The sequence below is a fragment of the Mixophyes fleayi genome, chromosome 3, assembly GCF_038048845.1.
Source record: "Mixophyes fleayi isolate aMixFle1 chromosome 3, aMixFle1.hap1, whole genome shotgun sequence".
NCBI classification, from domain to species: Eukaryota; Metazoa; Chordata; class Amphibia; order Anura; family Limnodynastidae; genus Mixophyes; species Mixophyes fleayi.
Window position 1 is genome coordinate 219,071,814 of NC_134404.1, and position 15,181 is coordinate 219,086,994.

General features: G+C 41.3%; 1 protein-coding gene across 2 annotated transcripts in view; it reads right to left on the bottom strand.

Moving 5' to 3' along the window:
- LRP11 (LDL receptor related protein 11) overlaps positions 1-1,595 on the bottom strand; it is a 498,092-nt gene extending 496,497 nt beyond the window's left edge. For both annotated transcript variants that reach the window (XR_012689692.1, XM_075203121.1), the window contains exon 1: positions 485-1,595. Coding sequence is in view for 1 of the 2 variants with exons in the window: in XM_075203121.1 (XP_075059222.1) it covers positions 485-1,214 (730 nt within the window). In the remaining variant the exon portion in view is untranslated. The remainder of the gene's footprint in view (positions 1-484) is intronic.
- Between the last annotated feature and the right edge of the window lie 13,586 nt (positions 1,596-15,181).

Below are 15,181 nucleotides of genomic sequence, written 5' to 3' on the forward strand. Positions count from 1 at the left end.
CCTTTAAAATGTTCCTGATAGACTGCCGAGTCTAGCTTTGTTGTGGTGGGGGGTTTCCAGAAACACCTCCCCTCCGCTAAAGAAGTGCCCCTGTACTATATCCAGTAGCCGCGGCGCTGTCAAAAATGCGTCCGCAGTGGTGCTGTATTTGCTAAATTTGCCAGCCCTCCCCTGTTCTCATGCCTTTTACATAACAAGCTACTGTGTTTTTGAAAAATGGTTCCCCATGATGAAATATTGTCCAAAAGGTCTCACTTCTTAGAAGCCTGTAAAGACTGTGCATGTATATTTTGGATAACACTTCTATATAGAGAAACTTGCTTTATATGATTATTGATCTCATTTAATTTCTAACCTGATTCAATTAATTTAAATAAATAGTAAATAATGTATACCTTAATAGAAACTTCAGACATGTGAAAGAAAATAGGAAACTAGATAATAAACACATGGATACATAAAGGCCGCAGATTTGCAGTGTTACCCAGGTTGCTGGTTAACGTGCGCAGAGGAGTCCATCCAGCCCACCCGGAGGAAGCATTGCGCACGGTCATGGTGTAACTGCTGTAATCTCTGTGCGGGGAGAACTGGCAGACATTCCGCCCTCGATGAGTACAGTCGAAGAGAAAGCAACTTAGACCTCGGCCTGATCTCTCCACGACGGCCGCAGAGCAGCTGGGCTGTGAACAGCACACTTCGAGGCACTGCTTCCAGCTGTACACCTCGGTCTGGGCCTTCAGGAAGGTGGCTCCGGCCTCTAATGAGTCCTTAGTACGAATAATATAGTCCTCCAGCTGGTTAAAGTTACACAGATCCTCTCCTATATCTCCGGAAGGCCGGACACCCACTTCTTGCAGCTGCTGTTGCATAGCCTCCTCCTCTGTACCTTCCTGAGCATCCTTTCCATTCCCGTGCTGCCTGTGTCTGTTCTTACTCTGCCATTCCTGTTTCTCCTCCTGCACGGATAGTGTGTCCTCTTCGTGCTCCGGCTGCTGCCTTTGCTGCTGTAGCTGTTTTCGGAATTCTTCCAGCAGTTCCTCCACCCCGGTAATCTGAGATCTCAGATCGGTCAACTGTGGAGCAGGGGAACCCGGGGACACCCGTCTGCAGCTCCCTATATCACAAAACAGCAGCAGAGTTAGCAGACTGAAGCAGGAGATCACGGGCCTGATACCCAATACCGGGTTATGGTAAGCTGGGAAGGGATAGATCATGCTGACCGGAGAGAATATACTTTTCAAGAGCAAGTCCCGAATCCTTTGTTCCAAATTCCTAATAAAATAACAATCCTGCAAATGTCATTGTGTCCTGGCTGGTGATTGAAAACCTGAGATCCCATAAGCAAGATGGTACTATTGGTTGTTGCTGGCAGTCCAAGGCCAGAACATTGCGCTCCTATATCATCCTCCCCCTCCTCTCTTCAGCTGTGAGCTAGTGTGTATCCTTCCATCCCCAGATACCAGAGGCCGTTAATGAAGAGAATTGATGGGTTGAGGGAGTTTCAACAAGGACAGGTGTACGGTCTAGCTCCCAACTAATCAGCACCATGGAGGAGTGACAGCTCCCAGTTCACCACTCCCTCCAGCCGTCTCCACACTGGTGACATCACATCTATCCTGGTTTGTGTTGCTAATATAAAGAGGAGAATTAACTGTACAGCAACTGGTGCATTTGTCCTGCCTTACATCCAACACAGTAATTATTGAGCTCGCTGTACTTCAGTTATAATGTTTACACTGATGCCTTGTGAGTGTAGTGATAGGTAACGCTATCCTTGCATTTGTTTTGGCAGAATACATTCAATAAAATCTGTTCTTGCTTTGGTAGTAATTTTCTTTGGAACATATATATATATATATATATATATATATATATATATATATATATATATATATATATAGTTTAGAGCAGACCCAACCAAATAGATTAACTCACCTGTGCATAAATAAAGAACTCCTGAATACACATGCTCCTGCGCCAATGCCACTGCCTTGCTTTGCAAATTCATCTGCTTTGGCAGAAATTTAAGAGCACCTGCACAAATGACACAGCACCACCAAAGAGGATTTCACACTGCACTTTGGTTGTTTCACACTTCATATATGACCTACAGCCAGGGCCGGATTAACCATAGGGCTAACTGGGCTACAGCCCAGGGGCCTATGGCATCCAGGGGGCCCTTGAAAGTGCTCAGCAGCAGTATTGATCGGTCGGGGGCGGGGCACCCCCGGCGCGATCAGTGCTGCTGAGCACTTTCCCTGCAGTCCTTCTTCGGCGCGCTGTAGTCTCCTTACTGAGGAGATCTCGTGAGTCTCACTCTCACGAGATCTCCTCAGTAAAGGAGGGCAGCTCCGATCACGGGGGGAGGGGGGGGCCCTCACGGGCAGGGCCGCCGAGAGGGGGGGGGGGGAGCGGGTACATTTTACCCGGGCCCGGCTTGCCAGGGTGCCCCGCCCGGCCCTCGGTTCTAATTTGTAATTTTAATTTTTTTTTTTTTTTATCTTGCTTTTTTTTAATGTATTTTTTTTTTCTCCGCGGCGGGTGGGGGGGGGGGTCAGGTCGGTTTGTTGGTGGGGGGAACTGGAACAATAAAACAAAACAAGAAAAAAAAATACGTGAGCGCGGCGCCGCGTCCCTCCTCTCCTCTTCTCCATTCACACTGACTGTCGGGTGTGACGTCATCAAGTCACGCCCGTCAGTCAGTGAAGAGCGCCGGACAAGACACAGCTAGAAGAAAGAAGAGAAGACAGAAGAGAAGAAGAGAAAAAGAAAGAAGCTGACAGGATGTAAGTAAAGAAACGGAGAGGCAAGGGGTGGAAAGGGACAGTGCTATAAAGAAGGGAGAGTAAAACAACGGGGGAGAGAGGCTGAGAATAAATAAAAAAGTAGAGAGAAACAATAAATAAAAAAGGGCAGAGAAACAATAAATAAAAAAGGGGAGAGACACAATAAATAAAAAAGGAGAGAAACAATAAATAAAAAAGGAGAGAAACAATAAATAAAAAAGGGGAGAGAAACAACAAATAAAAAAGGAGAGAAACAATAAATAAAAAAGGAGAGAAACAATAAATAAAAAAGGGGAGAGAAACAGAATAGTTGAAAAGGGGGAGAGAAAGAGAATAAATAAAAAGGGAGAGAAGCACAGAGTTAAAATAAAAAGGGGAGAGAAACAGAATAAATAAAAAAGGGGAGAGAAGCACAGAGTTAAAAAAAAAAAGGGGAGAGGCACATTTAATAATGGGGACTATTAATTGGGGTGGTTTGGGGGCTATTGAATATGGGGGTGAGTTTAGGGAGAATGAGGTCTATTTATTAAATGTGACTATGAATTTATTAATGGCAGTGATGGTTGCGGGAAATAGGTATTGCTAGGCTGTTTGCAGGAAGGGAAATAGGTTTATTTAATAAATGTGAATACTATTATTTTAATGTTGGGGGGAAGGCCTAATTATTAATCGTGGGTGCTATTGATTTAACGCTGCGTCTGGCTGTAATTTTCTAAATGTAGCCATTTTTTCCCCCAAATAGGTCCTTCAACATTCCAGGATGCAGACAAAGCCGCAACTAAAGAAACATGCAGCTACAGGTGGTGAAATGGAGAAGAACAGGTAGGAGAGAGCAGCAGAGTGTGTGAAATGTTGTGATTCTAGTAGGGACAATGGGAATTTTTGGTGAGTGTCGTGCCCAATGTAAGGTACAGGCCAAGACTGAACTGTATGTGTACACACTGCATTCTTTGTATACTACACTGTGGTGGTAGATGTCTTAAAAGTCAGGAGTGCTGGGACATATGTGACGTTCTGGTGAATTCAGGACCTAGTGATTTTGATGTGCTAGCCACGCCCCAACGGCGCATTGCCACGCCCCAAATGTATGACCACACACCCCCAAAAATTTGCACCGTTGTTAGGCTAGCCACGCCCCAACGACGCATTGCTACGCCCCTGAATGTATGACCACACCCCTGATTTTTTTTCCACCGCCATAAGGCGGCGCAATTTTTTTTGGGGGCTTACTTGACTATGAGGGGGGGCCCCATGAATTTGTTGTACCCGGGCCGTGAATTCCTCTTGGCAGCCCTGCTCACGGGGGGATGGAGGCCCCCTTAGCCCAGGGGCCTCCATTCCCTTAATCCGGCCCTGCCTACAGCACGTGTATTTCATATGTTACAGGTTTTTAAACTAGAATAAAAGTGAAATAAGTAGTGAAAGTAAACACACGCACAACACATTGACATTCCAACGTTACTAGTGTGTGTAACAATCAGGCCTGGATTATCTTTTTTGCCTCCTTACATAACCTTTGCCTTCCCCCAAATCTTTCCCTTTCCCATAAAGATCTGTGGTCCTGACTCATTATCATCTTTATAAAAGCAATAAGTGTGTTCAGTGATTTCAATACCTGGTTCCAGGGCATATATGTGTGTCACAAAGCCGCAGTGAATGCCTCACAAGAAGTTAAAGTAACAAGGGAAACATATAAAAAGCTAAATAGATGCCATTGTGTTTCATTTACAAATAAAATACAGTTAAGGATTAAAGAAATTAGCTAGACTTCACTCTGGTTTTTAAACATACTCATATTTAATAATAGTTCTGGTTTTATTTATTTCAATATTTTAACGTTGGTTTGTCACAGAAAACAAATCATGAGGTATCTGTATCAGCAGGTCACAACTGCAACAATGGCTGGGAAGCGTTGTTTTAAATGATCATTGTCATTTCCATTCTTTTTTATGTTGGCAGGTTTGAATCGGAAGACAGACCCTATAGTTCTGACACTCCTGGACCATGTGTTTAAGACCTGCTTACAATAAAATATTTTAATTGGTTTGTGTTTTTTAATTATTACATTTATATTTGATATAATCTATACATACATATATATTGTTGATCATACTGTGGAAGTCAAATAATTGGCTGAAGTAAACTAAATCGATTAATATTGATTTACCGTGCGATTGCGATTAGTACGCCACGTGTAGTGACGCAATCGCACGGATCAATGACACACACATTTACAACATTCACTCTTACACTGTAAATAATACAGAATTATTAAGGTTCCAATCCAAATTTATTAGTAAAATGTGTTAGAGTTTAATTATACATAGATAATATTAAAGTTAAGGTATTTATGGTTCAGGTCCTCTAAAAGATAAAGAGTTTGTTCTCATATCAAAGCTTATTTCACCAGCATTAACCCGGTTTCGACAAAGTAGCGATTGCATTAATACTCAAAAGTACTTTGTTTATGGGTCAGTTTAAACTGGTTATTCAGAGGGAAGACACATAGGCAACAGATGGAGTAAGTTGCTCCCCACCCTTGGAAAAGATCAAATGAACTGACCTATGGCCAGCAGTCTACTGGAACATTGTTAACCCTGGACCGATGAAGACCTCTCTTAGTGTTATCTGTGTATATTTGTGACATCATCACTGTTTTTGCTAATTCAAGCTGCATATAAACTCCCTGGGCCTGTGTTTTCTTTCTCTCTTCCTGACTACAAAGATGAAGATGGACCTGGGCCCAGGGAGCGCTGGCATAATGTAATGTATTCGGTTTATACTTTCCCGTATTATGTTATACCTTTTCTGCATCATAATGGCTTGCTGTAAATCCTGCTATCTTTTGCTATTAAATCTCTTTGTGCGTTGGAACCCCAATAATCGCATTGGACAATGTTTATTGTTAGCGATAAAACAAACATTACAATACAGAGTTTTCAGTCTGATTAATTTCTGAAAATTAGTACAATTTGTGTTTCGAGTTTTGTATTTTATATTTTTATATATTTTGTGGCACAAAACTATTTCAGCAGCTAAAGATCATTTTCATATCACACTGTTTTCATTTTCTGGTACAAAACTAGTTATTCTGTGGCCCAAAAGTGATTATGTAATAGAGAAAATAGATTTTTGGGTACAAACTATATTAATATAATTGGCAAACTGCTCCCTAAACAAAAGCTTTATGTGTGGTGTGGATGTTGAGGAGGATAGGGGAGGAAAGGGGTGAGCCCCTGGGGTAGAGGTTGTAAACATTAGCATGTAGGTTATTATTCATCCCCAATTGGTGCCTGGAATTGGAGTGCTTTAATAGTTGTGTTATGGATCCCAAATGTTGTGGAATTTTGTTCTCATGTTGCCCTGCCATCTAGTGATGCATTCCATGTTTGATATAAACCAAATATGGTTAGTTAATTCTTGCTGCAAGAGAGACTTCCTTTTTTTACAGTTACATGCTATTTAAAGCTAAGCTGCACAGCAAATATGAATGATGAGTTTATCATCATCATCATTTATTCATATAGCGCCAGTAAATTCCGTAGCGCTTTACAATTGGGAACAAACATTAATAAAACAATACTGGGCAATACAGACAGAGAGGTAAGAGGGCCCTGCTCACAAGCTTACAATCTATGGGACAATGGGAGTTTGATACACAAGGGTAAGTGCTACATCATATTGCAAATTGGTCCAGCTAGAATGCAAAGGTAAAAAATATTGAGTGGACTGTATGATCAGTCCCACAGCAATGTTGGTCAGAGGGTTGTTGTCTTGTGTTAGTTGTCTAGAGGGTGGTAATATGGTTACCTACGGAGATTAAGATGGTGGTTGAGGAATATTATAAGCTTGTCTGAAGAGGTGAGTTTTCAGAGAACGCTTGAAGGTTTGAAGACTAGAGAAGGTTTGATGACTAGAGTCTTATTGTGCGAAGGAGGGAATTCCACAAAGTGGGTACAGCCTGAAAAAAGTCCTGTAACGGGGAATGGGAGGAAGTGATGAGTGGAAGAGAGAAGCAGATCTTGCGCAAAACGTAGGTGCCGAGAAATTTTGTTGATGGCCTTGTATGTTATAAGAATAATTTTATATTGGATTTGTTGAAAAACAGGCAGCCAATGTAGAGACTGACAGAGTGGCTCAGCAGAGGAAGAATAGTTTGCAAGGAAAATCAATATCAGTGTACTTCTGAATATGAGGTATGGGTGCACATTATAGGAAGTTGGGAAGGGTAAATCTGAGAGTTAGTCCTGTTACCTTGGTAATAAGTGCAGAAATGTCATTCCAGAAAGGTGCTATAAGTGGACAGGACCACTAGATATGTATATAGCTGCCACTCTGTCCACACTGCCTCCAACACTGATTTGATGCTTTGGAGTATATACAATGAAGTCACTCTGGTACCAAATACAATACTATATCTTGTATATCTTGTAGAAATTTTCTCTTCTACGCTAAAGGAGCATTTTGCTGTCCTAGTACAAACCTTCTCCCACACCTCTATTGCCAGGGGGCACAAATATCGGGTTCCCAGGCTGCCTAATGAGTGTCTAGTGTTGGCATTTCTAGGGGAGCCTGTACCTACTCACCCAACATCAGAGGCACAATCTCTCTACAATCTAATTATTATTATGTTTTATTTATAAGACTCCACAAGGCTTACACAGCGCCATATATAGGGGGTTAGACAACAAAATTACAACAAATGCATGGATGCAATTAACAAAACAAATTGCATGGCATAAAAAAAACAAGTCAGCATAATACAAGACATGGAGAAAGAGGATAGTGAACAGATATCAGACATGGGGTTTGGACATCAGACATAGGGTAGAGTGCCCTGCCCATGAGAGCTTACATTCTAAGGTAATGAGAGATAATAGGATGGGATGGGAACAATAGAAATAGTGGGATTCACTATGGTGCAGAGGTCTGCAAGATACTGAGTACATCATGAAGAGAGGCCTAGATGGGATCATGATGGTGCAGGGGCCTAGGTATTACAAAATGTAGGAGGGTCCAGAGGGTGCAGAGCAGAGCCGTAACGAGGCATGTGCGGGCGGTGCCGTTGCCCAGGGCGCAAGCCCAAGGGGGCGCAGCAGCTGCCCGCTACATGGCTCTGTACATTCATCCTTTAACTTTTGCAGTGGAACTTGTGTTCCACTGACAGGAAGTTCGGCATTTGGAACGCAAACTTACATTTCAAAAGCCGAACTTCCTGTCAGTGGAACGCATGCGGAAGTAAGTAAAAGTCTCTCTATCTCTCTCCCTCTCTCTCATCCAAGTTTGCACACTTCAACTTTCATTTACAGTTTGCACCTGCTTTCTAACTTACTTTATAGAACCCAGCATGAGTTCATATAAGTATTACTTTATTTTACAAAAATTAATAACTGCATCAATCACCAGCAGATTTCTGTCTCAATTCCTCTATCTAAAAGATATGGTTTACACAGTGCCCAAGTACTTCACTTATAATATTTAATATAGCTACTGCAGTCTGCTAGGCTTTATTAACGTCAATGCACCCACAGTGGGAAATACAGATAGGTATGCAGCAACTAGGAGAAGAGATCAAAAATGTTAAGTTCCTGTACACTTTGTCTCATCCCTGCAAAATGAACTAACATATGAAAGCAAATACTGAATAAACAGGATTTATTTTCCTATATCTGTCCTAAGCCAGGCTTCATTTTACTGCAACAAATCCTTGCTTCATTGAAGCGATTCAGATAGTGCTTTCATAGTTTGGTAAAGCAGTGAAGCTTCTATATCTCTTACATTCATGTTTCACCCTCAAAACTGTAGTCTAACTCTCTATACTTTGTTAGGGGACATGACCAGAGCAAATGGGAAGAACACCAAAACAAATAATACCTTGTGCTTTCTGATACATTTGGTTCAGTGCGCCACAGTCCCATCATTTCACATATTACGAGACTAAAGCAAAGATGTTGCAGAACATCCTCTCTTTTTCACAAGGTCCATGCAGAAAAGAATAATAAAATAAAATAAAAAAAAGTCCAGATATATAATAATGGAAAAGTAAAAAAAAAAAAAAAAAAGTTAAAAAAAATCCAGCATGAAGGTTCACAAGATACAAGTGTTCTAAGCATGAGTCCATATTCTTCTGGAATCTGGAGAAGAAAAATAAATTGGCACTAATATCTGATCTTCCCAGTTTGACTGGTCACAAACTTATTCGGGCATGTGAGGGCGGAGATGATCCTCAATGGTGCCAAGCGCCCAATGAGTGAGCTGTACCTGTGGCAGGTAGAGGCAGATGCTGCATAACTTGAGGATTGTGGCTTTAGGAGTCTGCAAGTGCTGTCTATCAATGAAGAGCAACACTGACTGGCTAGAACTGTTAAGAACAATTCCAGTCTTATCATTTTATATATATATATATATATATATATATATATATATATCATGCATTTGCAAATATGTGTAACAGAATTCTTTCAGTAAAGTGCTAGCCACACCCCCACATTAGGTTGGCCACACCCACTTGGCAAATGTCACTCCCACTGTCTCGCCCAGGGCACTAAAATGTCTAGTTACGGCACTGGTGCAGAGGCAAGTTCAGGATGGTGCAGGACCCATGATAGTGTCTGGGCCTAGTTAGTGTAGAGGTCCGGATGGTAGAAAGGGAGTTATGACAGTGGCAATGTAATCAAAGTACGGCAAGATTTTGGCCCAGCAAAATAGTGTGGGAGGGGGAATTAGTTGCAGGAGAGCAGTGAAGCGAGAGGGACAGGAGTGAAGGGGTAAGAAAGTAGAAGTGAGAGAGTTTGTAAAAAGCAGAAGTAGTAAGTGAAAGGGTAAGGGTAATAGAGAGCTAGAGTTGAGCAGCTGGATGGTGAGAGTGAGGTAGGGAAATAAAGAGAGAAATTTGAGATATAATTAGCAAGTTACAATTCCAGGACAGTAAAATAAAAAGTGTAGTGACTGGATGCAGCAAGTGAAGTTAGTTATTGGCAGTCATTAGAGGTTGTTTCAGTGGTGGGATTCAAATAAATTAACAACCGGTTCTCTGCCCTAATGACCATTTTAAGTATACAAAAAGATATACCGAAAGGTATTTTAATATTTCATGCATTTAACACGCAAATAAAAACAATAAAAGAGGTATACAAAACTAGATTATGTTATAAGAAAGAGTTTTAAAATATTAAAGAAAAAATATTAAAGAATACCTGACAAAAAACTGTTATTTAAGATATTTCCATATTACTTCTTGATTGGCAACCTCACTTGCAATTTTCTTCGCTTTTATCCGAGCATCATCGGCTGTGTGATTTATCCTTAACCATCTTTTCACTGTAAGGGGGGTATTCAATTGTTAGCGTTAATGGGAAAAAACGAGCGCTCAAAAAATATTACTGTTTATACGGTAATATTGCGCGTGAAAAGTGTTAATACAGTAGTTTACTCGCGTAATTTCAGCTCGCCGCTCAGGGAGCGGCGAGCTGAAATTTCGCGAGTAATTACCGTATTAATGCTAAGATTTTTTGAGCGCTCGTTTTTTTCCGTTAACGCTAACAATTGAATACCCCCCTAAGAGTAGGATCCCATACCTTTTGCAGTAGGCCGATTAGACTAATAGTCATTGTGTTTGATATATTAGAAACAGTTGGGCGACTTCTATTCTCTGAACATATAACGTTCATCTTTGAAAAACCTCTTTCCGCTTCTGCTGAACTTACAGCAATTGTTCTAACAATATTTTTAGCTCTTTGAACACTTTCAGGAATTGCATAGTTCTGGGAATTTTTTAAAACGTTTTCCACGAAATCTCGATAATCATTAATATCAATTTGGTATTTAAAAATGTCATGAAATAGAAGCAATTGTTTTTCAGCTGCTTTCAGGGTCTGGCTGGCAGACTTCAGCCCGGGGGGCAAGCACACAGCACTGGCCCATAAGTAGCAGCCTATCCTAAAAGGGTTGTTTTAACTATAATATATTTATCAATATAAAAAAAGAGGTTATTTTAGTGTTGCTTAATCCAGCGGTACTTTTATTATTATAAATGTAAATCTTAAATAATGAAAATAAATAATGCAACAAAAAACAAACCTCTCTTTATATTGTATGTTATTTATTGCATATGTTCCTTCCCTTTTTCACATACCTGTCTGATTATAATGAATTATATTCTGACACCCTGGGAACATCAATACTGTGGCGATCACACTCACACAGTCATTTGTTGCTGCAAGGCTCCTGTAGTCTAGAGGAGGAGCATTGTACACTGTCATTTCAGAAATGAGGTGTAGGCAGTCTATGCAGTCCGCGCATAAGTGGCCATCACATACTGCTGGATTCAGCCACATCAACCATTGACAGAATATACAGCTTGTAGTACAATAATCTGTCAATGGATGACACGGCCATATAAAGTAGTACATGGTGCTGCTGACTATGCACGGACTGCATAGGCTCCTGCACCGAGTTTTCCACTGGACCACTAGGTTCTCTCCCTCCACAACGTACCTTTGTGGGAGTAGATGCTTCCTTTCGGTGGTTACGCATCACCGGTGTCTTCTGCTTGCTGGTCTTGTGCTCCGTTGCTGCTTGGATGGATCCTGGAATGTTGGGCTCCTGTTTGGATAAGAGATAGTTACTATTCACGTTTTAAAAAGTTGAGCAGTGAGTGAAGAATCTAGGCCTCCCTCCCCACAACCAGACAGACATTAAATCAGTAGCTTTTTATGTTTAATAAACAGGCCTATTTCCACCCAATCAGCTCCTGAATGTAATTAATAGCATTTAAGTGTAATGTCTATTTTCCTCCATATAGCCCCGACATCAAATTAATAGCACCCATGTTTAATAATTAGGCCTCCTTCCCCCTAACCAGCCAACAATAAATTAAAAGCCTACTTCTCCCCAATCAATCCCCTGTAATAAATTAATAACATTTAATAACATTCCCATTTAATAAACAAACATAGCCCCCCCATCAGCCCAGACATTAAATTGATAACCTCTACATTTAACAAACAGACCAATTTAACCCCTCACTATCCCCGACATTAAATTATTAACATTCCCATGTAATACACATGTCTATTTCCCCACCAGCCCCACAATCAAATTACGGGTTACAACTTTCCTCACATTTAATAGAGAATATTATTGCAAATTAATAATTTACTGATTTATTTTTTATATTACTTATGTTTTATTAGTATGTATCATACTATAAAAAAAAATCCTCCCTTCTCTTCACCGTCCTGCCCTCTGAAATCTCCAGTCCCCCTTTCTCATCAGCCCCCTCTTGTCTCCTGACCCCCTTCTCATTAGCCCTGTCTTCTCATCATTCCCCTCTAGTCTCCAACCCCCCCTCTCTCATCAGCCCCCCTCTTCTCATCATCCCCCTCAAGTCTCCAGCCACCCCTTCTCATTAGCCCTCCTCTTCTCATCAGCCCCCTCTTATCTCCTGCCCCCCTTCTCATCATCCCCCCTCTTCTCATCATCCCCCTCTAGTCTCCAATCCCCCCTTCTCATCAGCCCCCCTCTTCTCATCAGCACCCTCGTCTCCTGCCCCTTCTCATTAGCCCCGTCTTCTCATCAGCCCCTTATAGTCTCCAGTCCCCCTTTCTCATCAGCCCCCCTCTGCTCATCATCCCCCTCAAGTCTCCAGCCACCCCTTCTCATTAGCCCTCCTCTTCTCATCAGCCCCCTCTTGTCTCCTGCCCCCTTCTCATTAGCCCCGTCTTCTCATCAGCCCCTTCTAGTCTCCAGTCCCCCTTTCTCATCAGCCCCCTCTTGTCTCCTGCCCCCTTCTCATTAGCCCCGTCTTCTCATCAGCCCCTTCTAGTCTCCAGTCCCCCTTTCTCATCAGCCCCCTCTTGTCTCCTGCCCCCTTCTCATCAGCCCCTTCTAGTCTCCCGTCCCCCTTTCTCATCAGCCCCCCTCTTCTCATCATCCCCCTCTAGTCTCCAGCCACCGCTTCTCATCAGCCCCCCACTTCTCATCAGCCCCCTCTAATCTCCAGCCCCCCCTTCTCATAAGCCCCCCTTCTCATCATCCCCCTCTTCTCATCAGCCCCCTCTAGTCTCCAGTCACCTCTTCTCATCAGCCCCCCTTCTCCACAGCACCCCTTTCTCATCAGCCCCCCCATCTCAACAGCCCCCTCTAGTCTCCAGCTCCCCCTTTTTCATCAGCTCCCCCTTCCTCTTCTCACCATCCTACTGTAATTTACTTACCTGAGCTCTCTTTTTCCTCCTCCTTCTTTCTGCGTCGTCTGTGCTGGCTCCTCAAAGCACCCACTATACTAACTATTGAAAGAGAGCTGGAGCATCGGCTCTCTCTCACTGCAGTGTCCTGACTTATTTTTTTCACGTTGGGATGCTGCAGTGAGAGAGAGCCGATGCGCTGGCTCTCTTTCAATAGTTAGTATAGTAGGTGCGGGCGGGCGGGTATGGCGCCCCCCTACTAACTAGGCGGCCCGAAATGTACAATGGACGACCGGCCCTGGGGCCTCATGCCCCCCTGCCCCCCGGCCAAGCCCACCACTGGCTGCTTTCCATGGAACTAGTACTTCTTCAATATTCCAGTAATCTGGCTCCAAAAAATTGAGAAACTGTAATGTATTCCTATCTTGAAATTGGTACAACTTGCTTTTAAATGTTCACAATCCACAGTCTTTTTTTCAAATTTGTTGCAATGTTTTCTAAAAGTCTTTCTCAAGGAAGCTCAGCAAATCGATGATTTTCTCCAAATTTTATATTTTTGTAGGTTTCTGAAGTAATTAATTTTTTTTTTTTTTTGTATGGACCCTTTTCCTTTCCAAGCATTTGAAATGCTTTAATAGATTTTATCACAAGTTTTTCAGCCTTTATTACGTCTTTATTTCTTGCTTGCAGTGCATTTGAAAGAAGAGAAATTTTGTTTAAAATATCAATCGTCAATGACAAATCAGTTCTAAAATATATATTTTCCAGACGGGCAGCCATACCTAAGTACTTTTTATTTAAATAAAAATAGTGATGTAGCGCCGGATAAGTGCGCCACACAGTTAGAGTTGACCTTAAATTACAGGCAAATCAAATATTATGGAAACCGCTGCGCATAAAACCAAATGCAGCCTCTTTATCCTTTAAGCACAAACCCCCTTTTTGAGCTTCAAATTTGAACAATATATATAATGGAAAAGGACAAAGTTGGCGCTATTGATATCATCTAATAAGAACAAAGTAAATAAAAGTCCCGAATGAACAATTCAATAAAAAAATCATCAATAAAAGTCAATAAAAGTCAATAAAAGTCAATGAAAGTAAATCTTGATGATGGTTTTCACCTTAGATCAATTCTTCTTGATTCCCACATCCATCCGTTGATCATAAAAAGAAAGAAACATCTAAAGAATATATCTTAGAATGATTTCTATCAAACATCCAAGTGGTTAAACTCGTTATGATCTCTCTATTCACCGGTGAAATCTAACATGTATCATGCAGCACCCCGTGATAAATATTTGATGTCTTTTCAAATATGCACTTACACAGAGAGACAGGTGGCTGGATCCAATGGATAGTTCCTCCCCCTTTACTGAAGTCAGTATTTGCTCTGATATAGAAAAAAGGGGAAGTTCCTCATGTGTAAAATCATTGATACATTTATTTAAACAATGGGCACACGTCCCGATAAAACATAAAAACAAATAACATGTAACACACGACCATCAGGTGAAGGTGGACTCTTACCCCCACTCAGAAAATAACGGGCACGTAAGGAGATGTTAATGTCCGAATCCGGACCGCCGGCTTAATCACTCACGGATCCCGCTGTTGCTGGGTGGAAGGGAGTTCCCCTGCACGTACTTCTGACGTCACCTACTCCTTCCAACGCGTTTCGAATATTAAATCTTTATCAAGGCATAGTAGGCGAACATTTTCCCGATCTTAAATAGTGTCCTCTTAATTGACTTCCTATATAATAGCCATTATTTCACATAGCATAACCCAATCAAATAGTGGTAGGAGAATCTACTGAACAGATCTTATTTGCATCAAAAATAAAACAAATAAAATAAAATACAATAATTTCACATTTTGATCTAACAAGCATAACTCTATGTCATACAGCTTCAGACTCCTTTATATGCCCCTTCTCAAGTATAATATTGATCACTCAAAAGATAACAATATAAATATCAAACATTGAAACATAACCTAAATCATATCCTTAGAACTCTGCATATCTTTTTTAATTTTTAATTTTTTAATTTGCTTAACCCTTTCCTTCTTCATTCTTCTAAAAACCATTTGACTTCAAAGTCCTTATTAAGACCTTTCGGAGTTAAGGTCCCCATGGAATAAATCATTTTCATTTCACATTTAGCCAATTCTATTTTTGAATCTTTTTTTCTCCAATCACCCATAATT